Raw genomic sequence first — 27,290 nt, 5'->3', positions numbered from 1 at the left:
GCACCTTTGGGATGTGGTGGAACGGGAGATTCTCATCATGGATGTTCAGACGACAAATCTGCAGCAACTGTGTGATGCTATCATGTCAATATGGACCAAACTCTCTGAGGAATGTTTCCATGACCTTGATGAATCTATGCCACTAAGGATTAAGGCAGTTCTGAAGGCAAAAGGGGGTCCTACATGGTACTAGCAAGGTGTACCTAATAAAGTGGCAGAGCAGAGTTGGACTGCAGACATATCTGGTGCATTTGAGGCATTAGCCAACAAGAATTTCATTTAATGCAAAGTTAGTTTTTCCCTTTGAATGTAAAAATGAAAATCAGTTGCTTGGTGACACTCTCATGAAAATTCACTTGTTTGACTGCAGACAAAGAAAGAAACAGAAGAGCTTGCACTCATCGAGGAAGACAAGGATCTGGAGCAGGTATGTCCTTGTTGGCTGCAAAAAACTGAAATCTTATCAAGTGTTGTTGTCTTATTTGCAGTAAAACATTTCTTTTTAGACTTTATATGAGCCGGATTCACCTGACTAGTCCAGAAAAATGTCTCTTTTGAAGTAATTTAAGACAACAAGTAAAAACAAGCACATTTTTCTTACCTGATTAGCAGATTTTTTTTTTTTTACTTGTTACAAGCAACTCAGACCAGCAACTGTGTGATGCTATCATGTCAATATGGACCAAACTCTCTGAGGAATGTTTCCATGACCTTGATGAATCTATGCCACTAAGGATTAAGGCAGCTCTGAAAGCAAAACTATAGTTTTGTTGTCTTATAAACCCATGGGGGGCTTGACACTTTTAGTGCATGACAAGTGAATAAAATAAAATATCAATCAATCAATAAATGTAACTTTCACAGTAATGGATGAACGCTCAGACATGCAAACAGAGTTTTCTGGCTAGAGCTGGAGTCAGCGCTGAGACAAATAAATGTAATGATCTCAAGTTTTATTACAGCCTCAGTAGAAACTCTGCACCCAGCTCGTGTTTCACCACAAAGGTCAAAATTTGATGAAATTAACAAAGTGATTAATTTGAATGAAACAACGGCACCGTGAAATGAAAGAACTTGTTTCATTTAGAAGTTGCTAAAGAGAGAAAAAAAGAGAAAAAAAAAACCTTGAGGAGGTTGAGCGGTATTTTCCATCAGACACAGGGTTGTGACTTAATTCAACAATAAATAATTAACCATCCTGCAGTCAGAGACGCAGACCCAATAATTTTTACGCCATAATTAATTAACAGGGACTGCTCCATTGTTGGTGCATTTAATTGCTGTTGGACGATGGCGATGAGACAATACGCAGCATGAATTAATATAAGCTATCGGTGGTCAGGTTCATAAACAAACGCTGTCTGAAGACGGTTTGCTGACACGGCAGGATCAAGATTTATGATTCCCCCGGCAGTTTGTTAATGAAGCACAATAAACGTAAGTGGTGAAGAAATGTATAAGCCAACAACTGCTAAAGCTATTGTTTATATTTCCAGACCTGGATTGGTTACTCAGCCTCATTTTCTTGGAATTTTCCTGCTTAATAAAACTAGGCCTTCTTTATTTGAAGCTTTTATTCTGAAAGGTCAAGGCTCAAGCAGGTGAGTGTTAAATGACAGGGCCCCACAGCTCCACCTACAGATACCCTCTGACACCACACAATTAGTCTCAATTGAATTAAACCAGTAGGCATATAAACAAATTTAATACATTAATCTTTCCTATCTCAATTTTCTAAAAAAAAAAAAAAGAAAAAAAAAAAGGAGCCCTGTTAATTAAACCATCATGCTGGATGAATGTGCAAGAGGTGTAAAATTAATTTTTATGTGAACTCACAATCACAGGGATGGAGAACGTAGCACATTGAAACAGTAACCTGTATTTCATACTTTAATAATGTGACCTTTAGAGTTAATAGTGTTTTTCTTCCTGTAACGTCACTGATAAGGGTTCATTATTTGGTGCAATATCATGAAGGTCAAATTAAAAAAAGGAAACAGGACAAAGATTAAGAGAATTACGTCATTAAGGAAAAACAAGGCCTCAGTAAATGAAATGTAAAAAGGTGAGCAGAAATAAAGAAAGTTCAGGAAATGTAGAGTTTGAAAGGCATCAAACAAACAGAAACAAACCATTAAGGCACTACAAACAAGGATTTAACCTGAAACCATGAAAAATAGAGTTGTATATCATCAAAATATACTATATAACTGATACAAAAACTTTATTTAAATACACCAGCTGAGCTGTTTAGACTTACTTTAACAGTCCAGTGTTGCCCATAGTTGGATTCATCTGCACTTGATTCAAACACTGTTTTAGTTGGACACCATAAACTGAAAATCCAAAACAAGAAAAGCCACGATTTCTTACACAACTCTTCCATTTTCTTTACCACTCGTCTCTTCTGGGGTCACTGGGGTTGGAGCCTGTCCCAGCTGTCATTACGTGAGATGCAGGCAACATCCTGGACAAGTCTCCAGCCCATCACACTTTTAATATATCATAAAAAACAACCACTGGTTTACAATTTAGAGTCAGTACTTTAACCTATAGTTTCATGAGTTTCAAAGACCTATATACATAGATGCATAGCTCTCTCAAATACCTGTTTAAAAAAAAAAAAAAAAAAAAAAAAAAAAGGAAAAGTTTTTTATTTTATGACAATCATCGCTCATCAAGACGTTGCGTTCAGAAAAACATCATTATTTTTTTTGTCATTTTTTTAACTAAGTGCTTTCTGCATGGAAAAATGCATCTTCACAAACTAACTTACTAAAAATGTTGGTAAAACCAAACAAATGAGTCAAATAGGATACAAAAAAAATTATAATGATATAGCCATATTTTTGTGGATTTCGTCAATAAACATCTCAGTTCCAGAAAGATTGCAATTTTCTGGCTATTTTTTAAGGGGTTAGGCTAGAAGCTAGAGGAAACCCACACATGTCACCATGGGTTTTTACACACATCTTAGGGTTTTGAACAAGAAACCTTGCTCTGAGGCAACAGCAGTAACCACTGCACCACCACACTGCAGGAACAACAAATCAAAATGTGTTGTTTTGTTGTTTTTTGGATAAAAATCACAAGTTAAGAGGGACATGTGTGTTTGAAACATGTCAGGCTTGCACAAATTTAACATATGAATGTGCTTCAATTTTGGGAGTTAGGATGTGGAATGGCTTCAGTGTCAAGGGAAAATAGTGTTTTTTCAAAAACAAAGAAAAGGGTGATAAATTGACAACAAATTAGGGAAAACAACACATAAACTTTTTGTACTGGTGGTGTTCTGGATAATATAATATGGATTTATGGGTTACATTAACCCCCGCTGAACTTTAATGTACACTTTGTATCCTCTGTTTCTGATTATAATTTTTTTTCTGTTTGAATTCCTGTTTTTTTTTTTCATTTAATTAATTTATTTTTTTTATTATTTATTTTATTATAGAATAGAATATGTCTTTATTGTCCACCAAGGTGGAAAATTAGCTTCGGCTCACCAACACAAGAGACAGACAGCACTAAAATACAAAGAATTTCATACATAAAAACATATATGAGACAAAATGTAAAAGTAGAGGTAAAAACAAGTTAGATAAATAAATAAAGCACAGTATTAAAACAGTTCAGGTCATTTTGTGGATTTGTCACTTAGTCCTATTTAAGATGGTGGTAGCGTTGGGTATAAAAGATTCTATAATAACATTATTAATATTGAGATTTTATTATTATTTTTTTCTATATACTCTTTTGCATATTTGTATATTTTTATCTTAACTTTTTCTGTATTATATCTGCTTTTTTTTATTACTTTATTGTTAATTGTTCGCACCAGCACACCAAGACAAATTCCTTGTATATGCAAATGTACTTGGTAAAAAACTTGATTCTAGTTCTCTAAATGAAAGGCAGAAAATCAGCTAAAAATTCAGCCTGTTGCTTAACTGGTTGCTGTTCTTTGTGAACTCCTATTGTGTGAATTTGTCAAATCATGTCAGTTGTTTTATGTTTCTCAACTTCTAACTCAGCCTGTTATTTATTCTCAGTTTGAACCACCAGGAGCCTGGACTACACACAAAGCAAAGGCTCCACCTTGTGTTCCATGTAAGAATTGCATGCAAAATATACACAACTCTGTGTTACCCCATCTCTGAATGACATGTAAAATAAATGAAAATAAAAAAAAAATCACAATCAGGCTCCAACTAAACTTAACTGCTAAAATCATGGTGCAAGACACTAAAACTAAAAATCAAGTTTTAAAGTTTTCATTCAAAGTTTAAAGACAAAGCATGTCAAGAGGTGCAGCTCTCATAAACATGCAACAAAGGATGCTCCTATTCTTCTTCCTACCTTCAGGTTTACAAATTAATTAAATCACGCTTGAGCTCAGGGCTTTTTTTTTCTGACACTCTGAAAACAATGAGAAGGAAAGGAGACAGAAGGGTTGAGCTGCAGGTGATGAAATTAAACACACATGCACACATTAAGCGATGAGAGACTTTCCCAAAGCATCAAATTAAAGCTGATGGCCAGAGAAACCTTGTAATCACGTGTGGTGCAGATTTGCTGCAGAGGGGAAGAAGGCGGAGCAGAGGAGCAGATGTGTGCCAGAATACCTTAGGTTGATTTCTTAATAGCTTAATGAATCCATTCATACAACGTGTGCATACCAACATGCTGTCAGCACGCCACACCGCACCACAGGTCGCTGGGCACCTGCCACACGAACACAAGACGCTGTTTGGCCTGCATATTTGTTTGTTAGAGTCACTGCTGGTGCCAACAATCAGACACTTGTTTTGGTTTGTTTTACTTGTTTCCTCGTACCAGTTTACCAGATAAAGTCATGAAACTGCTGACGGCTCTTCTTCCGTCTTTCATTTGTGTTTGCTTTCTTTCTCATGGTCTTGTGGGACTGAAGCAGACTGCTCAGCTGGCGAAACTTCACAGCTGTGGCCGTGCACACTCTCAGTTAATTACAAGACGGTTTCCTCTGTGTGACTGCGCAGTCAGCAGGTTCACTCCGCAGTGGCTGTGAGGGGTGGGTAAACTCAGCCCCAAAGTTCTCCCTCATTATCTGGAGTCAAAAACTGATGCTGTTCATCAACCACAGAAAGTGACTTAGTTTAGTTTATTTAGGTCACTCCAAACATGAAATCCCACTTACTAACACCAAAGAGAGACATTGCAAGCAAACAAGTGTTACGTTAGTGCCTGCATTAACCCCCAAAAATAAACATAATAAAAACAAACTAACAAAACAAGACTGAAACAGGTGGAGGCTGAAGCCTTTGCTTATTATGCCTACCCTTGTCAAATTCATAACTTACTCAGCTTCCTTTTGGTTGATATGAAACAATAATAAATTCACATGTATCCAAAATCTGAACACATTTTGTGCTCATACAATAGTTCTGTACTTTACAATCATTTTTGTGCATTACAAACCACAAATTTCCAGTAACCACAGAGGTAAAGAAGATTAATATTTGTGTCTTGGGCACGTTTGCCTTTTTGCAACTCCACTGCGACATCCAGAGATCAAAAAAATGCCCTGCGAAAGTAAAAGCAATCCTTTAAATCAATGTGGTTCATAGTGGCTAAAGTTAGAAGGTGCAATTTTCACTTTGGTAACACTTTACTGTCGAGTTCTGCAAATATCATCACACTTAGGTAATAATTAGACAAAGTTTTTTCTTATTTTTTTTAAATGACCCCAGAAATTTTAGTAGAATTTGGTGAAAATTAGCACTTAACTTCTGGCCAGATTCTGTTTTGCAGTGAGCCTGTACTCACTGTGTCTATCACAGCCAGGTAAGGCCAATCTACAACCTCACTCTTGGTGAATATCTCATCTGAAGCCTTCAGTTGTATCATGTAAAACATTATAGGCCTAATCATAAAGGTTTATCATTTTTCATCTGATCTCAATTATGCATATCAACAAACTGGGTACTAAAGAACTTGGTGAAATTAAATAACAAATAGCTAATAGCTCAACTGGTTATTGGGAAATTGAATTATTCACTTAACATTTCAAAGGTAATTATCAGAGGAAACAATGAACCTAACTTCTGTTTTCAAGAACTACGCAGCTATGCATCACCTGCTTCTCTGGAAATAGCAGAAATGTTGGGATACTTCTTAAAACATTTTGTGGAGGGTTGTGATTTAATGTCAAATAAATTATACACTAGCTGTCACCTTCTTACTTTGCAATTTGGAGTAAATTTCAAAGACACTGGGACAAAAACAGTAACCTACCAATTGTGGCTTGCTACAACAAGTTTGGACATTATTCTAAAGAAGTTGTGTGCTAATTTTAAAGAAATAATTAAAAAACTTGGTTTAATTATTACCTAAGAGTGATGAAATTTGCGGACCTCTAAAGTGAAGTGTTACCTTCACTTTTTAACACTTCCATGTGCAAAAACTGAAATTGTATCAAGTGTTGCCTTATTTTTAGCTAAATGTTATTTTCTATACTTGATATGAGTTACATTCACCTGACTAGTCCAGAAAATGTCTTGTTTCAAGTTATTTAAGACAAAATGAGGTCTGAGTTGCTTGTAACAAGTCAAAAAAAAAACTGCTAATCAGGTAAAAAAAAAAAGTGCTTGTTTTAACTTGTTACAAGCATTCCAGACCTAATTTTGTCTTAAATTACTTTAAACAAGACATTTTTCTTGACTAGTCAGGTGACTGTGGCTCACATTAAGTCAAAACAGACATATACTACTGAAAATAAGACAAAAACACTTGATAAGCTTCCTTTTTTTTGCAGTGAACAGGAACATACCTGCTCCAGATCCTTGTCTTCCTCGATGAGTGCAAGCTCTTCTGTTTCTTTCTTTGTCTAGGGTCAGAAAAGTGAATGTTCATGTGAGTTTCACCAAGCAAATTATTTTTATTCCTGCATTCAAGGGAAAAACTAACTTGGCATCAAATGAAATTCTGGCTGTCTAATGCCTCAAAGACACCAGATACGTCTGCAGTCCGACTCTGCTCTGCCACTTGCTAGTACCGGGTTGGACCCCCTTTTTCCTTCAGAACTGCCTTAATCCTTGGTGGCATAGATTCAACAAGGTCCTGGAAACATTCCTCAGAGAGTTTGCTCCATATTGACATGATATCATCACACAGTTGCTGCAGATTTGTCAGCTGAACATCCATGATGAGAATCTCCCGTTCCACCACATCCCAAAGGTGCTCTATTGGATTGAGATCTGGGGACTGTGGAGGCCATTTGAGTACAGGGAACTCATTGTCATGTTGAAGAAACCAGTCTGAGATGATTCCAGCTTTATGACATGGAGCGTTATCCTGCTGGAAGTAGCCATCAGAAGATGGGTACACTGTGCTCATAAAGGGATGGACATGGTCAGCAACAATACTCAGGTAGGCTGTGGACTTTAAACCATGCTCAGTTGGTACTAAGGGGCCCAAAGTGAGCCAAGAAAATATCCCCCACACCATTACACCAGCAGCAGCAGCCTGAACCGTTGATACAAGGCAGGATGGATCCATGCTTTCATGTTGTTGAGGCCAAATTCTGACCCTACCATCTGAATGTGGAGCAGAAATCCAGACTCATCAGACCAGGCAACGTTTTTCCAATCTTCTATTGTCCAGTTTTGGTGTTGCTGTGTGAATTGTAGCCTCAGTTTCCTGTTCTTAGCTGACAGGAGGGTCACCCGGTGTGGTCTTCTGCTGCTGTAGCCCATCTGCCTCAAGGTTGGACGTGTTGTGCGTTCAGAGATGCTCTTCTGCAGACCTCGGTTGTAACCAGTGGTTATTTGGTTTACTGTTGCCTTTCTATCAGCTCCAACCAGTCGGTCCATTCTCCTCTGACCTCTGGCATCAACAAGGCATTTAGTTCCACAGAACTGCTGCTCACTGGATATTTTCTCTTTTTGGGACCACTCTCTGTAAACCCTAGAAATGGTTGTTGGTTAAAATCCCAGTAGATCAGCAGTTTCTGAAATACTCAGACCAGCCCGTCTAGCACCAACAACCATGCCAGCACATTCTTTTTGGTTTTTTGGGTCAATAAATACAACCAGACTTAAAGATGAGGAACTCTGACTGTAAGGAAAGCATGCTGTTTGGTGTAATGTGGAAGCGTTTCACGTGTCACATCATTCCTGATGAACCAGGTAAGATGACAGAAGCTAAGAAAGGAATGTATGACGAAACAGATCTTGTTCTTCTACTTCTCTAAATCCTTTCAGAAGTTTATGCAAACAAAGTCTTTGTGATTTTTTAGGAAAGGATTTGATATGATACTGTTGTTTCTCACTGTATTATACCAACCTTTGGAAAGTGATTCTTCTCTCTGGAGTTTAGTTCAGCAAACACAACAGCATCATGGACAGAGAGGAAGAGACTGCTGCTGGGGATATTCCCGTCATCAAACGCTCCTCCGGCCTTCAGTTCCTCATACACTTGGGCTGCAGGCAGGACAACAGACACCACACAGGGAGCGGATCACATTGAAACAAGGGATTTGGACCTGACATTTCTGTGATTTCTCAAATACTCTGAAAAATCTCCTAATTTCACAGGAAAATCAAAGAACACATGTTAGAGAATTAAATCCTTCGCTAGTAGTTTCTGTCTAGCAGACTTTATGTTCAGTAGTTTTCTTAGTCTCTGTTTCTATTAACATAATTTACCTTGAATGTTAGCCAGGTAAAGTTTGACACCCAGCTTCGAGTAGTTTGAGTTCATCTGTGTGGGAGGAAAGAAAAGAAAAAAGGGTGTGAACAGTCAGAGGAATGACAATGATCTTATAGACAGAGGCTAATCCTATAAGTGTGCTCCTTAGACAGGTCAGGAAAATAGGTCAGGGTTTAGATCAGATAGATATTCATAAATAAAGAGTTCAAAATAGATTTTAGATAAAATATAGTTTCTTTTCCACAATATAGACTATTTTCAAACTCATATCAGTAGTTCTGTGATTTAAGTGTTAAAACTTGGTTTAAGTGTTTGTTGATGCTCATAGAAGTTAGCTAACTATTATTTTAATGTTAGCTGTGAATGCTTACTAAAGTTTAACACCATCAAAAATCTTGACCCTACACATTAATAAATGTTATTGGCGCTAAAGGTCAGGCTTATTTTGTGAATTTCACTGAGTTTTTAGGAGATAAGCTTAATTCAAGAATCAAACTAGGCTAAAATAGCTAGCTAGCATTAGCTTCACCAGAAAGTCAAAACTGCATGATTTGAAAATAATACATCATTGTACTTGATGCCAGCATTAAAATAGCCAAGGAAACAGCAGAATTCGTATTTCTATAAAATAATATTGACTGTTATCATTTCTGTATTCATGTCTGAATCTAAACATTAGAGCGGTGGCTCACTTGGAAAGTTTTGCTCAGGAAAGGCTTGGTGTTCAGGTCACAACTGCAGTGTTACAAACTCCTCAATTAGTAGCTACTGGCTGTCCTGGAAGTGGCTAAAAGTTGCTAAATGACGTCATAGCCTGATGATTTGCATAATTGGCCATTTGCATGTTTATGTCGTGGAGGCTGTGGCCCCATTTACGACGTTTAAATCCAAAACACTAAAACGCAGTGGAAAAAAATCTGCATTTACACAGAAATGCTGAGGGACTGAAAACGCTGTACTAAGCATGCCAGGCCTGTAGTTGACGCCATAACTGTCTTGTCCAGAAGCCGCTTTTGGGAGATCTCTACCAAAGTAGAGTTGAGCCGATCATCTGGTGTATTAGCGAATGCTAAGTGCAGAAGTGGAGCAACAGTGAAGCACATTTTGTCTAAAGAAAGTTAGAAGATTCAGCAGATTGAGCAGCACAAGCACATCATTGTAGGCATGGTAATCGTAACAGCGGTACTGTTGTACTGTTGTCTGCGCTTGCACAAAGCGGAGTGTGACGTCAGCGTTCCCACTGAAAATGCCAGCTCACTGTTTACACAGCAACAGTGTTGGCAGCATTTCAGAAAAATTCCACTCTGGAGGCTGTTTTCAAAAGTTTGTGTTTCAGGTCGTCTGAAACATTGTTTCCATGTAAACGCAAGGCCAAAACACAACAAAACTTTTGCGTTTCAGCCTCAAACCTTTGTCATGTAAATGGCCCCTATAGGAGCGAGAAATACTGACACAGGAAAGACAAAAAGTGGGTAAAAACATCTGAATTGTTTAGAACTTCAAATTAGCTTTAGCCTTTTTTTTTTCTCCGATCTCAAAATACCCTCTTTCTTTATCCAGGCAACAAGTCATCTGCTCTGGCTGCAGCTAGGAGGGACTGCTGTGGAAGCAAGGAAGACTTGGCTGCCTGGGAGCGGTTTTGAACTGGGGGGGGGGACCCATGGCAGCAACAGCAGCCTCCACATTAGTGTCTCCAAACTCTTGATAACATTGCTGAATTTGTCGCTAGTTGCTTTTTTAATTTTTTTTTTAAAGTCACTTAAAGTGTCTGCAAACTTGCTACAAATATCGACAAACTCAATAAGTTGGCAACACTGCACAACTTATTGAAATTTAGAAACTGACACTGTTTGTTGGCAACAGCAGGAGAACATATCATGTGCCCACGTTAGCCAATGACAGAGCAGATTTAAGCTAGCATTAAGAACAGATGAGACTGCCAGAAACCCAATGCTAATGCTACATCTTTATGACCAAAGGAGGTTGTTGATGGATTTTAGTATAGTCAGTCATTTCCTCTTTAAAAGGCATCAGCGGTTAAACTTAAACGCATATTAGTAAAGGAACAAGACTTATTTTAGGCAATCGTTTCATGATGGATCAACTCACTACTCTCCTACGTATCTGTCCAATTAAACAGAAAAGTAAAATATTTTTCTTTTTTAACCAAATTGAATTGATAATCTAAAATAATGTCTTTAGTCTTGACCGCAACAGTCTTATTAACCCCTCGAAGAAACACCATTGTTGTATATTGATATACAGAAATTAAAAACTAATGATTTTCAAGTTATAACCTTTATCAACACTTTGATGCCGGTCAGGTCTATGAAGCAGACTCCTGCCAGGTCCAGGATGAGTGTGTGGAAAGGTAGCTCTGCGTCAGGCACTTTCTTCTCCAGCTCAATTTCACTGAAACCAAAGTTGTCGTAGCCGATGACAGGCGCTGGTTTGTTTGCTTCTTTAGTATCAAAGTCCTTGTGCAGGTTGAGTTGAGAAATGGTCTGGATCAAGAGGAAATAAGAAGAAAACAACTTAGTGTTCGAATACTATTTAAAGCGTTTAACAGAAATTGTTGATAAAAGACTCAGATTGAGCTTTGAGCCTACCTGAACTTTCACCTCAAGCAGAGAGCTCGGTTTTTTCTCTCTTGTCTCTTTGTCTTTCTTCTCCTGCTTTGCTTTTTCCTTCAGTTCTTTCTCCAACAACTTCTGTCTGGTGAGGAGGAGTTTACCAGGATCCAGACCCGTCTGAAGATGAGAACGTCAAAGCATCTGTGAGGGACTCTTATTTTGAAAGGCTCTGCTGCCTTTGATGAGTGTAGAAAAACTGGTTTGCTTCAATAAAAAACAGTCTAAAGCATTTGTTTTGTTTCAGATACAACAGAAAGTTCACTCTACCTTTTTAATTACCCTTTGGCGAAAAATTTCAGCATTTGCAAAATAAAGAGGCGAGCAGTAGTTCAATATTTTCACACCTTGAATAGATTTGATCTGCAGAGAACAGAGAAGAAAATTGAGATTCAATTCTCCTCGTAGGGAAGAAGATTTCCATTAATATTTGATTAAATACCTTGCTGTACATCTTTGGGTTTTTATAGATTTCCGTCGCCTCAATCTGAACCAATTCTGAACCGTTACGGCTGCAAAGGAAGCATAATTATGATAAGTAACACACTGCTCTTCTTCACATTGTGCTGCATCGTCTTTCATGGAGTTTACTCACAGCTGAGTCCTGAAAATGACAACCAGGATGGAGAAGCCAACTCCAACGGCCACGCCATAAGGCAAGCCAAGTAAGAATGTGGCCAAGAATGTTACAACCCACACACACTGGAGACAAAAGAACAGCGGGCTTGGATTGAATATGTGAAAATAAAAACAGTGCATTGTGCTGAAATATGGTGTGCAAGGTTTACACAGTCCAGTCTGCTCTTCTTCCATAAGTAATAGGGATCAGAGAGCTGCAGGAGAGGGCTCTTCAGGTTGACAGCGATCAAGGCTCCAAGCACTGACTGCAGACACATGATCACAGTGGAAAGCAACAACATATACTTCTTATCTCTTCAGTGTTTTGTCCAATTTTTAGGTATCATCCTCCTTTGTGCACTTACTTTTGGAAGCGGTCCCAGATAGACTCCCAGTGCAAGCAGCGTAACCATCACAACCATTGACACACTGAGACTGGCAAACTAAAAAGAAAACAGCAACACAGTTCAACTTTGACTTAAATGCTTCCTTTCATTCCTCCATCTAAAGATGCTCTACAATCAGTTCACCTCACACCTGTGATTTTCCACCTGCGCTGTCCACAGCCATGGTGACACTCAGGGCGCAGCAGATCACGTGGATCTTAAAGAAGGACCCAAAGAAGTTGCTGCAGCCAAGAGCCAACATTTCCTTGAAGAGGAAAAAAGTTGTTTCAGGAAAAAAAGAAAAACGTAAACGTTTTGAATCAAAATAGAGAGGCGGTTTTTCTACCTGGTTAGCATCCACGTCGTAGCCATGCCTGGCTGCTAGCGTCCTAGCAACAGCCAAATTAATGATGTAACCCACGATCGCCAGAGAGAAAGCTGAGCTCAGCATGTCTTCCCACTGACTTACTGTTGGCAAGACTGGTGTTGGGAATCTGATCAGTAGAGAAACAACATTTAAATTATTTTTTCAAAAGTATGCTAAAACATTATTAGCACTGTAGCCATTTCCCTTTAAAGTGATACTCCGGGATGGAACAAGTTGGGTCCTATCAATATTGGTCTGCATTCACGCTTTATTTAGAGAATTTTCAGCGCGTTACTTTCACACAAAAACACCGCTCAATAAGGCTCTAGTTCTCTTCGTCCTGGCAGACTACCTGCGTTTGTTTATATCTGGCACGCCGCGCCCCTCATAGCCAGCTGTGGCTCTGTAGCATAGGTAGCGCCGTTTTACGACACGATGAGAGCTAGAGCCTTATTTAGCGGTGTTTTTGTGTGAAAGTAACGCGCTGAAAATTCTCTAAATAAAGCACGAATGCAGACCGGTATCAGAGTTTTTCAGTGGGAGTCCGTTTATTTGTGTTTTTGGTCAAGTAAAATGTGGCCCGGTCTGAGTGCAGAGGAAACCGGCAGAGGAGCAGGGAGGGGGTGTTTGGTGTGTGCGCTCTGAGCTTCTGCTGCACAAAAACACTGCTGTAGGGGTAATTTCTGCCCTAAACCTTGTGATAGGACCCAACTTGTTGCATCCTGGAGAATCACTTTAAACATGTAGAGATTGAGAGGCTCAAATATTTTATTGTTTCACTATTTTATTAAGGTTACATATTAGAATAACAATTAGCACTGCTAGCTTAGGGTGGAAAGGTTAAGGGTTTTAAGCTAAGGTCTGAAGTGTCTTCCAACTTAGGTTCACTCCAGTTGTTCTGGGTTCAAATACTAACCTGGGCCTTCAGTGTAGGATGGGAATGATACACTTTCCCCCCATTGTGGTGTCAGCTTTGCTTTTGTCACTACTTCATCTCAATGCAGGTTAAAAAAAGACCCTTAAAAAAGGATGCCCTGCCAAGCAACCCTGTAGTGTGATGGTTTGGACCCATTCGTGACACGATTTATGTTTCGAATCCCAATTATGGACTCTTAGTTTAAAATACAGAAAGAAACATGCTTTCCATTATTGTAACTAGATATCAAAGTGTTGGAATAGGCTATACTGCTGTGTAGTCTTTCAATCTGATGGCTCTAAGTTCAAATCCTGATAAGGGCCTCCAATGTGAAGTAGAAAGGAAACACTTTCCCACCATTTTAGGTCTGAATCTGCTTTTGAACTGCTTTTACAAAATAGCAGCGCTGTAGTGTTTTGAATTAGAGCTCTGCCTTTGAGTCATATGGTTCTGGGTTTGAATCCAGGGCCTGGGCCTGTATGCACATACAGCTATGAAAACAGACCATTAGCACTGATGGTAAAAGAAAAAATCAATTAGCGGTATGCATGAGCCAGGTTAACACCCCAATATTACCTTGTAAGCCTGTCAGGGTGTTTTAAAGATGGCGTATGCCGTGTTCATGCATTAAGACAAATAATAAAAGAGATCAGTTATTCTTCCAATAAGATGTCTATTTCTTTTTTTTCTTGCTCTTTTCTCAAAGTCACCCTTAAAACTGTCCATGTTTATTGCTGATTATATAATTTTTTTTCAAACTCGACGGTTTAGAGGACATCAAGATCAGGGGCTCTCCCAATCAGAGGCACAGCTCAGGGTCACATAACCAACAAGCGCCCTAAGAACTGTATGCAAAGCCCTTGCCACTTCCAATATGGCAGCTATAGCCAATGTGCTTCATTTACCATTTCAGAAACAGACGGGGGAGACTAAGTCCATGTTTTATACAGTCTATGGCCATGATGGTATGTTATGACCATTGGTCCTGTTTGTGTAATAACTGGATGTCCATTGGGGCCCAAAGTGAAGGTTTGGAAAGAAGACGATATCAAGAAGAAATGGCATTGGGTGACTTAAATACAAAACTAAAAAAAAAGGAAATTCACTTGGTGCTGTTATCTTAGCTATAACTGCTAAAGCTGGAATTCAACCCATTCATACCTACCACAAGAATTAGCAAGGAACTTAGCTGAAATTAGCATGCGCTACCTCCGAGCTAACTTAAGTGGTAAAAGTTGATCAAACTTGAATAACCAGAGAGGATTGGTAGCTTTTTGTGAATATTCTGAACGCTTTACCCCAAAGGAATTTCTCCAACGACATCCATGTGATAGGTCTCAGGAAGATTCAGAGGGCCTGAGATAGCCGTGGCTACCACCACCTGCAAAACAAGAGATCAACCATTACTATACACTACTACCATCCACAGACTGTATCTATGTAAGAAAACTGCTGAATGATGTAGACATTTTTTTAATTACAACAATGATCTCCACGGGTATGGGAAAGGGCAGCTTGCGGCGGTAGCGTGCATTGAGCTCCTTCACCACAACCAGGACTATGATGCTGACCAGAGCAAATATCAAAGATGCAATGTTGGTGTCAGGCAGACCGTGAATGATGTCGATGAGCCTCTGTAAGAAGAAAATTATGGTTACTTGCAAATCAACAGCTAAGAGGAGTTTCCTTAGACTTGAAAGAATCACTTACATATATAATGGCGAGTGGACCACTATGAGGTGATACATTGACATCAAAGATGTATTTGAGCAGCGAGATGAGAACTTGCAGCGCTGCAGCTGTCGTGAAGCCTCTGATGAAGGATTCTGAGAGGTAGATCGCTACGAATCCAAACTGCATGAAGGCAAGGCCGATCTACGAGGACAGAAGAAAGTCTGATACCCCCTTTCTACCAGGGCTAGCTTGGTGCTAGTGCTTAGCTGGTTCTGATTATGTTCTTCCTAAGAATTGGTTTAGTTTTTCATCAGCAAGGAGCCAAGTTCGAGCCCCATTATTGTGTCACGATGAAACGTCAGCATGTCACTCACTGCATACGTAGCTCTTCCTTAGCTGTGTCCCTTGAGGTGGTTGTGACATTATTTTTCCTGACTGCTTTCTACATGGAGTGTGCTCATCTGTGCGTGCTTACTTTCACAACATTTTTGTGTTCATTAGGAAAACTGTCCTCTTAATTTCTGTTGTAGCTGCACTTCTGTTGTGCTGTAGCTTTTGCATCTGTGTTTTTGCTCTTGCATTTGTGTTTTTGCATTTGCATTACTACCGGCCACTGTAATTTACTTGACAAGAACGGTTCCTGACTACCTGGGGTCGCTCATCCAGGTCTACACTCCTTCTGACCCTCTACCCTCTGCTTGTGAAAGACGCCTGATGCTCCCAGCCCAGCGCAGCTCTATATGTCTTGCCAGACTCTTCTCCTCTGTTTTTCCCAAATGGCGGAACGAATTAACTAACTCTATACGATCCACAGAGTCCCTTTCTACTATATGTGTCCGGAGACTCATCTGTTCAGGGAACACTTAAGCTGAGATCTGAGCCTTCTCATCTTTTTTTCTCTGCAAAAAGAGTATAAATATGTCACTTTTCTTTCATTTCTGCTCAATTTCTCTTGGATGTTTTGAGCTATGAGTACCTGTATGATGGCTGTGAGGCAGGCCAGAGTTCCAGATATCCCCAGCCGAACCTCATCCATCCTGTCAGTGTCCACTATTGTTGCATTTAGAGTGGCATTAAAATGACTAAAGTCCGACTCTGGGGCCAGCCGCAGACACACAGCTCCAACCATAATGCTGAGGACAGCGAACGTACCTAGACGTGGAAAGAAATGTGTCACATCTTTTTCTTTTACTGCGGAGTTGGGCAGCTGATCTGCGCTGTGCAGCTCTGGCAACTTATCACTGTCATCATATGAAACAGCTGTAGATAAATCACTCTGATTTACCTGGAACCATCTGGGGAGCAGTGCCCATGAAGAAAAATGGGATAAGGGGGAAGAAAGAAGAATAGAGCCCATTGACAGGAGGGAGATTTGCCAAGAGGGCGAATGCCATGCCTGAAAAAAAATCAGACAGCTCTTTATAACGTCTCATAAACCATCGTATTGCATCAATAGATACTGCTTTGTTAGAGGAGCTGACTCTGCAGCAGGGAGCATTAGTCAGAGGGTTTTATTCACATGCATTAAAGGGAGATTGGGCCGACCTTGGGGGACCTGGATGGTTCCCGCGCTGACCCCACCGATGACATCATACAGCAGGTTTTCTTTCACTTTGTACTCAGGAAGCCAGCGCAGGACAGGAAGATGTCTGAATAAGAAGCCCCTGAGTTTCTTTGTAGAGCATCTGACGCAGAAACACAAGAAGACAGAGGACAGAGGAAATCTCTTTGGTATCCCTGTTTGACTGTAACCTGCCAACATTGGAGTGTGAGGAAGAGGAAGGTTTCTAAGATACTTTCTTTCTTTTTATTTGAAAAGAGGAAGAGATCACCACCTGAAATTATCAACTTTAATCTATCATCTGACTAGCTTTTACCTGTGATACAGTGATAGTAACAGTCCTCCTCACTATTAAGATTCAAGCAGCTCTAAACTCTCCTCGTAATTTTAAACCTTCTGGCCTGGAGTCCTAGCACACTGTCGAAAACTACTTTTAGTGAGGCGTGTGTTTGTTTTGGAATTAAATGGAGATCGGATCGAAACAAATTTTCTTTTTTCGAGATTCGAGGCTGACATGACAACAAGTAAAAACTGTCAGTTTGTAAGTAGTTTATTATTTTTAGCGCATTTTTAACGTTAGTAAATCCTGGTTAGATATGTCCTGCCAGTCATCTACCAATCAGAGCAATGTATGGTTCATTGTTGGTCATGGACACCAAACTTTTTGTGGCTTCAGCGATATTTTTACTACTTTTCTCCTGTCTTTGTCTTGAGATCCTACATGTAACCATGGTTGCATTGTTTTGCATGTGAAATCAGCTGTTGGCAGCCTGTAGCATGTCAATGCTAACTGGTGTAAGGCCTGATGTCTTCCAACAAGGTGAGGAGGAGGAATGGAGGACGACGTGCTGGTTCTCGGGTGTGAGCTGGGAGGTGACGACTTGGACCTGTCCTTCCATCCATCGTTGTTGGGAACGTGGGATCAATCTCCGGTGGGATGACGAGCTAGCCGAGCTGGCCCAGCGGCACAGGGGCTGCCATAGGGCAGAGTGGCATCGTGATGTTCACGGACATGGCTGACGGAGCTGACATTGGACGCCGGCGCCACATTGGAGGAGCTTCGCCTGCTGTGAGCAGACAGGATCCAGGAGACAGAGACTGAACAGACTGCTGGGGAGGCTCAGTCCTGGACCCTGTGGAGGTGGAGACTGGCTGGGCTGGATGTCGTCATCTATTTTCTTATGGGCCTATTTGCACTTTCTACACACTTTCTTGCTTTTGTTTTCTTGAATGCTGCTGTGACTTCAATTTTTTTCAATTTTTACTTGTTACAACGACAGTAAAGTTCTATTCTATTCTATTCTAATGTTTAGCCTCATATTTTGGCCTAACACAGCAAATGTGAATGATTTGTGTGTTGATGAAGACTTTTGCTTTTTAGTGTTCTTATGAGAAACCTCATTATTGCCTCATTTTGTGCATTTGTTGTCTTACAAAAACAGGCCCTCTTGCTTTTGTTCAATATTTAAAACATTTTTTTTTAGGACCCTATGTCCTCACATGTGATTGGCTGTATGGCTTCCACGCTGTCAATCAAAACAAATTTCTGTGAGCAGAGCTGAACAACTGGGTGAAAAAACGTTGGGGCCAGGCCTCCTGACTCAATGCAAAACATCGGCTTTTGGAGTCACATCTTTGAGCTTCACACATCACATGGAGCCAAAGTTACAGGGCAGCTCTTTATTTGACCAAAGCCTCTCAGAGGCAGAGAAAGTGTGATATGAAGTAGTGATTGTGATTCTGTACCTGAAGTGCTTCTTCACTCTGTCACCTACAGGGAATTGTCGAGTCTTCTTGTCAAACTCTTTGTCAAAGTCTGGGAGGTTATACGCCGGTCTATCAATCACACATCGAGGACGGTTCTCAGGCATGGCTATAACATGAAAAAGAAAATTGAGACAACATAAAACTCATTTTCAAATTATATTCCCAAGATGCAAAAGATTTTTAAGACCTAAGACGGACAGAGAATGCTTTTTATTCACGTATCATCGAGATAGTTTTACTTAAAGCTCTTTGAGGAATTTGTTGCCTGTTATGAGACAGGCTGAAATTACTACTTAATTGCTTGACGTCTTTCTGTGACCCAAATAAAACATACAATACCATCAGCAAGAAGCGTAAAGGTATTTTAATGTGGAGAGGTATTTTAATGTCTGGCAGGTCACAGGTGTCACATAAAGTGAGTGACAGCACTGGGTCGGCACACCTTTTTTTCCATATGAAACGCCAAATGATGGGTGATATGTTGCAAATCAACCGCCAAAAAGAGAGCAGGGCGTCTTTTTTTTTTCATTTACTTTTTTATTTACCAAGTTAGAAAGTTTTCCACATGTTCAAAACTAAGTCTGATGATTTTAATTTTTTTTCATCAACAGCAGGTTTGTTTTTAGAGTGGTCCTTGAAATCTGATTGGCCAACCCATCTAAAACAGTAAAGGTTGTGTTGTAAAAGGATAGTATAACCTTTAAGATTTTTGGTAGAAAGATTTATTCCTCTTATTGCCTTCAAGTGTTTTTTTGTTTGTTTGTTTGTTTTTGAGTTTTTTTGGTGAGGCTTTTTTTTGCCACTTTTGATGGGACTGCATACAGAGCATTGGCTGAAATCCCCTGGTCAACAGCAGCCCACTTTATTTGGGGCTTTAAAGTTGTTCCCAGGTAAAAAAAAATAAAAAAATCTAAATTTGACAAACAATCTTGATAAAATCAAGATCCTGAGAACATTAATCTTGAAATTAAGCAGAGTTTGCCGATAAATAGACCATTTTCTTTTTAAACACAAGTTAAAAGACAGAAATTATAACAGCAGTATGAAACGTAAGCTGAATTTTTAAGGTTCTGCTCCCGGAGGTATGGAGGTCAAAATATAAGCTCAGAGGGGACAGAGTTTTCTCTGTTGCTGCTCCAAAATTGTGGAACGGGCACCACCTCCATGAAAGACAAGCTTCATCACTGTCCATTTTTAAAAAACATCTTAAAAACCATTTTTAGTCATTGGATTTTAACCCAGCCTGAGAATCTGCTTCTGTTTGAGTTTTTTATAGTTTGTTTTTCATTACCTCTGCTAAGGAGGTTATGTTTTTGGGAGAGTTTGTCTCAAAAAGTATTGAACAGATCTCGATGAAATTTTCAGGAAATGTTCAAAATGGGATAAGGAAGAAGTGATTTTTTAAAGGACTCTTTATCATTGTAAGATAGGGCCGTTTTCACCATATGTGTATATAACTCCACCATAAATGGTTGGATTGCTTTGCAAAACAATACAAGACAAGGTCACCATAATTTCTAACAGATGTTAGAGTACGATCCAGATCCTGGCAATATTCTGGATGCTAAGATCCAGGATATGAAATATGCACTGGGTCATCATAATTTTCAACACTGTCAGGAAACAAATTATCGTACAAACCTGCAACTAACACCAAATTGTAGCAAACAGTCTGCTGAAAGGGAGTATAACATTAAAGTAGGACTAAAGTGTTGGTGACAATCAAAGTTTGCTTGACAGAGGTCTGCGCTCTGTTTCCTTTTATAGTTTTTAGTATTTTTGAATGTTTTTTTTTTTTTTTTTAAGAAAAATGAAACAATTATCTTGTTTTATTACAACATTAACCCTGTTCTAAATTACGTGAACATCTGGATTTTCCGTACAGGTTACAAACAAACCAACGTATATCTAGTAACATCTCACTAAACTACATTTGGACGGTGCATAGGCTGCATATATGAAGCTAAAGCTCTGCACATCCTGCAGAAACTCACAACTGACATCTTTAAATGAATGTTTTTATCAGGATGTGAAAATGTAAGAGTTCAAAAAACTCATTAGAGGACACAAGACAAGATTAAAGATGTGAAACGGTGCAGAAAAGTTCGGAATGCAGGATAAGACATATTTGTGGCTAAGATATCAAAAGCAGTAAATGAACACCCCATCCAAACTAAAAAATTAACTAATTTTTTTTGTTGTGTTAGTCTGAAAAAAGGCACTGACCTCGTCACTGAAGCACCACTGTCAGCATTCAGCTCAGATTTGTGCATCACACTTCTGTTCGACTCCTTTCTAAGGTTAGACTCAGTGCCCTCTACACCTTTAGGGTGGAGCTACACTCAAAAACTCATCACCCACTTCCTGCCAGGAGCGTCTGAATGACTTATTGTTCATTCATACGAAAGGACGTGAAGACATTAACAATCAGTTCAGCTTTAATGGGGTCAGTTTCTTTGTACATGTTGCATTCACACATTCATTCTCTCCTCATTGACGAAAATCAGTTTGACATATTCGATGGTAAAAGGCAGACATGAGAAATACATCATTGAGCCTACTCTATTTGGACTTACACAAATCAAACTAACACATATATAGAGTATTCTGTTGTTAAAAAGGGTGAAAACAGGATGAAAACGTGTAAAAAGGGACAGAACCCTCCCCCTCCCCTTGGTAACAGGATTTGTGTGCAAAACAAGGGCGTCATTATCAAAGACTAAAGTGCAATTATCGATCAAATCCATTTGTTTCTCATGGGAGGAATGCAGGAAATTTCAAACTGACAGAAACAAAAGTATGTCTCCCTCTGGTGGAAGGAAGGATGAACAGCACAATTTCTACATGACCAGATTTAAAAAAACAAAAACAAAGAAAGTTTAAAGAGAGAAACAATTATCCTCAAAGTGCTTCAAGACATTAAAAGGAGCTGAGAGACGTATTAAACAGAGAGTGACGACAAGTCTGAGGTTAGAAACTGCAGCTATGGAAAAGCTCATTTAAAAACATTCAAGCACCTCAATAATCTAGGTTCATCGAGGAAAGAGGTTTCAATTTTGGTTCTAAAGATTTCAGCTTTACTTTCGCTTTAACAGCCTATCATTAGATTAAAATCCTGCTGCAGCGGGGATTTCCTTTAAGAGTTAGTTGATAAACAGATAAACACAAGTTAGAACCTGTCTGAAAACTCCCTCCATGATCGCTTCAAGCACTTCCTCCTAAAGCAGCAGAGGTTTAGACTAACAGGAATATCATGTGGGTCATACAAAGTAGTGGAACAGGAAACAATACAAATACAGAGCTTGTTAAACAAGTGCAACTCCATGTGGTAAAAGTCAGATGACTCTTAAATCAAGCCATATCTGCTTCCCCCCCTCTTTGTAACCAAAGCTTTTTTTGAAACCAGCTCCAGCTGGCAGCTTTCAACCATCAAAGTCCTTTATGGCCCATAAAATCAGCACTGACTAGAAGTCGCTGAGGATGCTGATGTCTGCGAACTCCTGGCGATATCTGTGAGAGTAGAGAGCCAAGAGGAAGGCCCATTTGAGGGTGAGGAAGCTCCACACACAGGCCAGGTACAGGCTTTTAGGGTCGGTAGGTGCTGTGAGACAGAAAAGGCACGACTGTCACTTATGAGACATTTCTTTTAATCAACTGTTAGAAATTAAAAAAGGAGGAAAGAGAGGGAGATTACACTGCTCATGTGTGATGGCGAGAGTTAAGAAGGTGATGAGGGCAGCCACAGCCACGACGGAAAAGAGCACGCCGACAGCGATGAAGAACTTGAGGCCTTTGAGCCACGTGCGCCAGAAGTCCTGCAGGTACATGATGTGAGTGACGAGAGCCCAGAGCGCCAGAACTCCTGAGAGGAGACAAACAGAAACACAAAAACACACTTTTCCTGAGGAGGTTTTACAAAATAAAGGTGCAGTCAGCCTTTTTTTGTGTGAAAGCAGCTGGCTTGTTTTCATTTCAGGGAGTTTGGTCATAAATGTTTGATTATTTATTTATTTTTCTTCATAAAACATCAGAGGTAAAATTAAGCAATATCCTTAAAGTTTAAATTACCTTATTTGGATGAAAAAACAAAACACTTTGTTTCTAATTTAACTTAAAAAAAAAAAAAAAAAAAAAAAACAGAGCTGGGGACAAACAGCCACACACGTTTGACTGCTGAAATGAATTTCCTAACAATAATAATAATAATAATAATAAGAGGGATAAGAGGGAGTGAAGACGTGATTTAAATATGCCACCTTGTCGTTAGAGACGAGCTGTGATTGGTTGAAAGGGGTTAGTTATTGAACATCAGCCTGTCAGCTGATCACAGCTTAGTGTATGACTTCTGTGTCCTGAATGAACTTATGCTAACTCCATTAATGATAATAATAATAATAATAATAATAATAATAATAATAATAATAATAATAATACCACAAAAACCATGCTAGATTAAAAAAAGAGATTTCAAACACTTAGATGGAATCAGGGAATGTTTAAGATGAGTTAAACTTTAGAAAGTTTCCCAGAAAGAGCCTACAAAAGTTCCGATATTTCCAAAACAGCACAGCTGGGTTCCTGTTGAGTGTGAAAAGATGGACACATTCGACCCAATCTGCAACCACTAAACTGGCTTCAGGTTTCACCCAGGATAGAACAAAAATGATCCTTTTCACCACACTCACAGGCCTGTCAGAGCTTTCCATTTGGCCTCCAGAGTATTTAATTTTTTGCTTTCCTAATAAAATGAATCAAACACCCTCCAAAAAGTAGCTTGTGCCATCGCCTGACTTCAATCAGAAATAACCACAAACTGGTCACATACAGAGATGCACTTGTCAGCCTCTCTTGTTTAGCTGAAGTTGGTTTAAAAACTCCTCTATATGGGAGTTAATTTAAAAATGTTTGACTGAAAGGCTCCTGACTGTTCAGGATATGTTTACTTGAAGCTTGCATTAGTGATAGTGTGCATCAACTTTCTGCTAAAGGCTCTATAGAGCGGCATTTTCTAAGCTTTAAATATATTCAGATGGCTTTTCTCATGTTGGTATTCCCCACAATCTACGACTCTTCATTTGGCAGCTATGGACAGCTTGATGGACTCACAAGTCTGAAAACTACAATATTGACATAATCGCCCCCTAGTGGCCAAGTGTAGAACAGACAATGAGTCTGATAACACTGACAAATTTAAAAAAATCATATTAAAACTGAATATATAATAATAATAATATATATTACTTAGGATACTGTATTAGTTTTATTCATTTCCTTAGAGAATCTGCCCCTCAAAGTGTTTGCTGTAAAAAATAAAATAAAATAAAATAAAAAATGATAATAAAAAAATGCCCTATGAGCAAATGTAATCAATCTCCTCTACTTTACAGCATGCAGGATCAGGACTGGGGCTGTATGATCCCCATCCTGACCATCTGAGGGCACCACAGACCACTAAATCTTCATGGACAGTTTTTCCCACTAATATTTTTTAACATCCAACAATTATTCTTAGTCTTATTTTTAGTTACTGTGTTGTTTTGATGCTTTAAAATGTGTTGTTGATGTTGTTGTAATTGGTATTATAAATGCTTAATTAACAAATTTATAATAAACTAGTCTCATCTAGCTCTCTGTGCTTACATATTCTATCTGTAAATAAGTTATTTACATCTTGAAATAGTTTGATGGATCTAAAACAGGACTTGTTTTGTATGGTATGACATATTTTGAGAAACACTACAAATCAACACTCTGAATTATCAATACCAGGCTAAGAATATAACATTTCAGTCAGTGTATGATTCATAAGGAGGTCCACATGATATATTTAATCACATTCATTGAAATTATAATACTCCATGACGGAATGAAAGCCATTTATTCATGCTGAAGGCGAGGATAAGCCCCAAATCCTGTCATATGCATAAAAATGTGACTTTTATTAGAGTATTAGCTTCATGAACACTGGACAATAAACAACTGGAATAAATAGAGCAGATGGTAACGTGTTAGTGAGATTTAACTGATAGGTGTAAACAGAAAGTACAGATAAAGATGAGTAGTTGTTTATGATAAGATGCCTGTGTTGGATACCACGTTTAAAGGACTCAGTATTCTAAAATAAAGGTGAAGAAGACATTACAGTAACATTTTAGGACACATTTGCCCCTGATGTTTACACACATACCTGAGAGGCCTCCCATGGCTGCTGTCCATGGCTGTTTGTATGCAATATTCCAGATCAGGAAAGCCGAAAGTCCAACCAGGGTGCCAAATGTTGCATATCCTATGCTAATGTAAACTCTACTGAATGCCATTGTTTAATAATGCTCCTCTACTTTAAGTCTGTGACAGACGTTAAGAGATAAGACCTCATATAAAAATAGAAAAAAAGTAGTTCTCGGCTAACAGCTTACCGACGCCGACACATTATGTAACCAATATCCCAGATGACAGGAAAAACGACAAAGTCTCCTAGTCTGAGACACCTGCTGCTACTGGGAGCAAAACTAGCTCTGGGAATTTCCCTGTAACAGAGAATTGTAAGCCCTGTACAGCAAACACACCCCAAGACACAGAATTAAGATTTTTGTTAGCTAACAGGCAGAACTACAAGTGTTTATCCTTTACACACCCCAAAGATGTCAAAGTGTGAGTGAGAAAACACCGCTAACGTAAATTTGTCTTAAGACAACGCAGTTAAATATCACTCCAAACGAAATATCATGGTTTTTTGGGATTAAAATGCGGTTGGAATTAACTTAAATACTTTCACCTAGAAAAAAATACGTTTTTTCAAAATGATAAAGCCCCAAAATGGATTATTTTCACATTGTTCTGGAGTTGGCTATCACTTATGTTTTGAATATCTTTGCTCAAAGCATAGTCCACACTCTCAAGCACACTGCACTCTAGTGGAGGAAGCCAGTATCGCACCATGCTTTGTATTAAATATACCTTGGAACAGTGACAGTCTGGCCTCTGTATTTATAGGGTCGGGGGTGGGCTGAGAAAATGTTTGAGACCTAAAAGTGGGCCCTGAGTTGGAGAAGAAGAAGACCAGGATCCATACTGATTGTTCAAAATTGACAACCTTTTTTTTTTTCCTTTTTTTATTTTTTTTATTTATTTATTTTTTTTTTGGATTTACACCCAGGATACAAAGTTTGGCTTGTAGGGAAACATTCTTATCCACAATCTGGGAAATGCCCTTCTTCACACTCTGCCAAAATGATTGTACTTTGACCATTCCCAGTATTAATTGTACTTTGCTGTGCCTTTAAGCATACCACTTCCCAGTATTTTTCAAGTATATCCTCCCCAATATCAACTCTCCATGCGTCTAATCTGTCTTGGCTGATTCACTTTTCATTGGATACCAAAGCCCCATATAACATAGATAATACCTTTTTTATCCAGATTTGTAATGAGTAGGTTTTCAAAATTTGACAAAGGTGGTTCAGACATCAGATCTTTAAATTTTGATTATATAAAAAGTTTAAGTTGCAAATATTGGATATTTTTTTGTATATCATGTGTATATGTGACATATTTGTGTATAGCTGGCACACCTTCCAGGAATCAAATAAAAACAACTATAACACACAGTGCTGGTTTACCAATCCAGCAGGATTACTCAAAAAAATTAATTAAAGCACACCGTTTAGTGTACTTAGTGGGCTCATTACTGGACTGGGTTGAAGGATTTGTCTGCAGGATTTTCCTAAAAAAAAAAAAAAAAAAAAAAAGAGTGAACTTTCATAGGAATAATCCTGCTCAATAGTCTGGGCCTTTATACATATGTATCAGTTCTTGTCTACCTCAAACTTTTTTTTAAAATTGATTTTATTGACAAATTTTAAAATAAAAACTCTCGATGGAGAATAACAATATACATTCTTCAAGACACTTGTGTTGAACAGACTCAAGTGACACAAGATCTCTACAATTGCCAAATTAAAGACAGGGGAAAAAAAAAAAGGATAATCGCAAGGTGTTTCATTAAATAAAGCCCTATACATGCCCTGACTGTGGAGAGACATTCAAAAACGAGAGTTATATTAATATACACAGGCGTGTTCACTCAGCAGATACACCATTCCTCTGTATGGAGTGTTGAAAGAGATGTGTCACAGCAGAGACACTAAGGATGCATGAAATTACACATACTAGAGAAAGAAATTACATCTGTTGTGATTGTGGGAAGGCCTTTCTACAAGCCTCTCACCTCAGCGTGCACATGCGGACCCACACCGGACAGCGGCCACATCTCTGCCTAGTTTGTGGTAAAAGATACTCCAGATTGTTTCCCCTGAAAGTCCACCTGTGAGTTCACACTGAAGATAAACCATTTAAGTGTGACAGATGTGACAAGTGCTTCTAGGTTATTACTCTCAAGGTCATTCCTTAAATAAAAAAATCTCACATGGCAACAATTTTTGGTATACACTTACATGAGGGCATATCTCCATATAAGAGTTATCATTCAAATACCAACTGTCTCTTCATATTCTCATACAATGACTTCATAAGCTGGTTTGTATGAATCAAAATTTGCTACAAAACAAAATATTTTCTAAATTCATTCTAATATATATATATATATATATATATATATATATATATATATATATATATATATATATATATATATATATATTATACTAATGTTCACTACAGTACA

At 38.7% G+C, this 27,290-nt stretch overlaps 2 protein-coding genes across 2 annotated transcripts; both read right to left on the bottom strand.

Annotated features, from left to right (window-relative positions):
* Nucleotides 1-4,689: 4,689 nt before the first annotated feature.
* LOC141798708 (solute carrier family 26 member 9-like) lies at nt 4,690-18,711 on the bottom strand. Its single transcript, XM_074680511.1, has 20 exons — nt 18,587-18,711; nt 16,825-16,964; nt 16,565-16,675; nt 16,256-16,431; nt 15,316-15,480; nt 15,087-15,239; nt 14,904-14,986; nt 12,669-12,816; nt 12,474-12,587; nt 12,302-12,379; nt 12,107-12,202; nt 11,914-12,020; nt 11,761-11,830; nt 11,589-11,681; nt 11,298-11,438; nt 10,986-11,192; nt 8,685-8,739; nt 8,323-8,459; nt 6,809-6,865; nt 4,690-4,725 (listed from the first exon to the last, which is right to left on the bottom strand). Exons 1-20 carry the CDS (start codon nt 18,709-18,711, stop codon nt 4,690-4,692), a joined length of 2,292 nt encoding a protein of 763 aa, XP_074536612.1.
* A 2,305-nt stretch (nt 18,712-21,016) lies between these two features.
* On the bottom strand, nt 21,017-25,245 carry LOC141799435 (heme transporter hrg1-A-like). Its single transcript, XM_074681679.1, has 3 exons — nt 24,795-25,245; nt 22,302-22,469; nt 21,017-22,208 (listed from the first exon to the last, which is right to left on the bottom strand). The coding sequence occupies exons 1-3, from the start codon at nt 24,922-24,924 to the stop codon at nt 22,072-22,074; spliced, it is 435 nt and encodes a 144-aa protein (XP_074537780.1). The 5' UTR covers nt 24,925-25,245; the 3' UTR covers nt 21,017-22,071.
* Nucleotides 25,246-27,290: the final 2,045 nt, after the last annotated feature.

This window comes from Halichoeres trimaculatus, unplaced genomic scaffold, assembly GCF_033239565.1.
Source record: "Halichoeres trimaculatus isolate MK-OKI-2021-1 unplaced genomic scaffold, fHalTri1.1 fHalTri1_scaffold_11, whole genome shotgun sequence".
Taxonomy (NCBI): Eukaryota; Metazoa; Chordata; class Actinopteri; order Labriformes; family Labridae; genus Halichoeres; species Halichoeres trimaculatus.
This window is presented reverse-complemented; position numbering and strand designations above follow the sequence as displayed.

Bases quoted from the DNA above. Each gene is read 5' to 3' on its own strand.
- LOC141798708 (XM_074680511.1), bottom strand. From the start codon at position 18,711: ATGCCTGAGAACCGTCCTCGATGTGTGATTGATAGACCGGCGTATAAC. The intron at 11,193-11,297 runs GTAGGCTCAAAG...CTCTTGATCCAG, and splicing joins TGCTTGAGGTGAAAGTTCAG to ACCATTTCTCAACTCAACCT. The intron at 6,866-8,322 runs GTTGGTATAATA...TTCTGACCCTAG, and splicing joins AGAAGAATCACTTTCCAAAG to ACAAAGAAAGAAACAGAAGA.
- LOC141799435 (XM_074681679.1), bottom strand. From the start codon at position 24,924: ATGGCATTCAGTAGAGTTTACATTAGCATAGGATATGCAACATTTGGC. The intron at 22,470-24,794 runs GTATGTGTGTAA...GTCTCCTCTCAG, and splicing joins AGCCATGGGAGGCCTCTCAG to GAGTTCTGGCGCTCTGGGCT. The intron at 22,209-22,301 runs GTAATCTCCCTC...TCTGTCTCACAG, and splicing joins CGCCATCACACATGAGCAGT to CACCTACCGACCCTAAAAGC.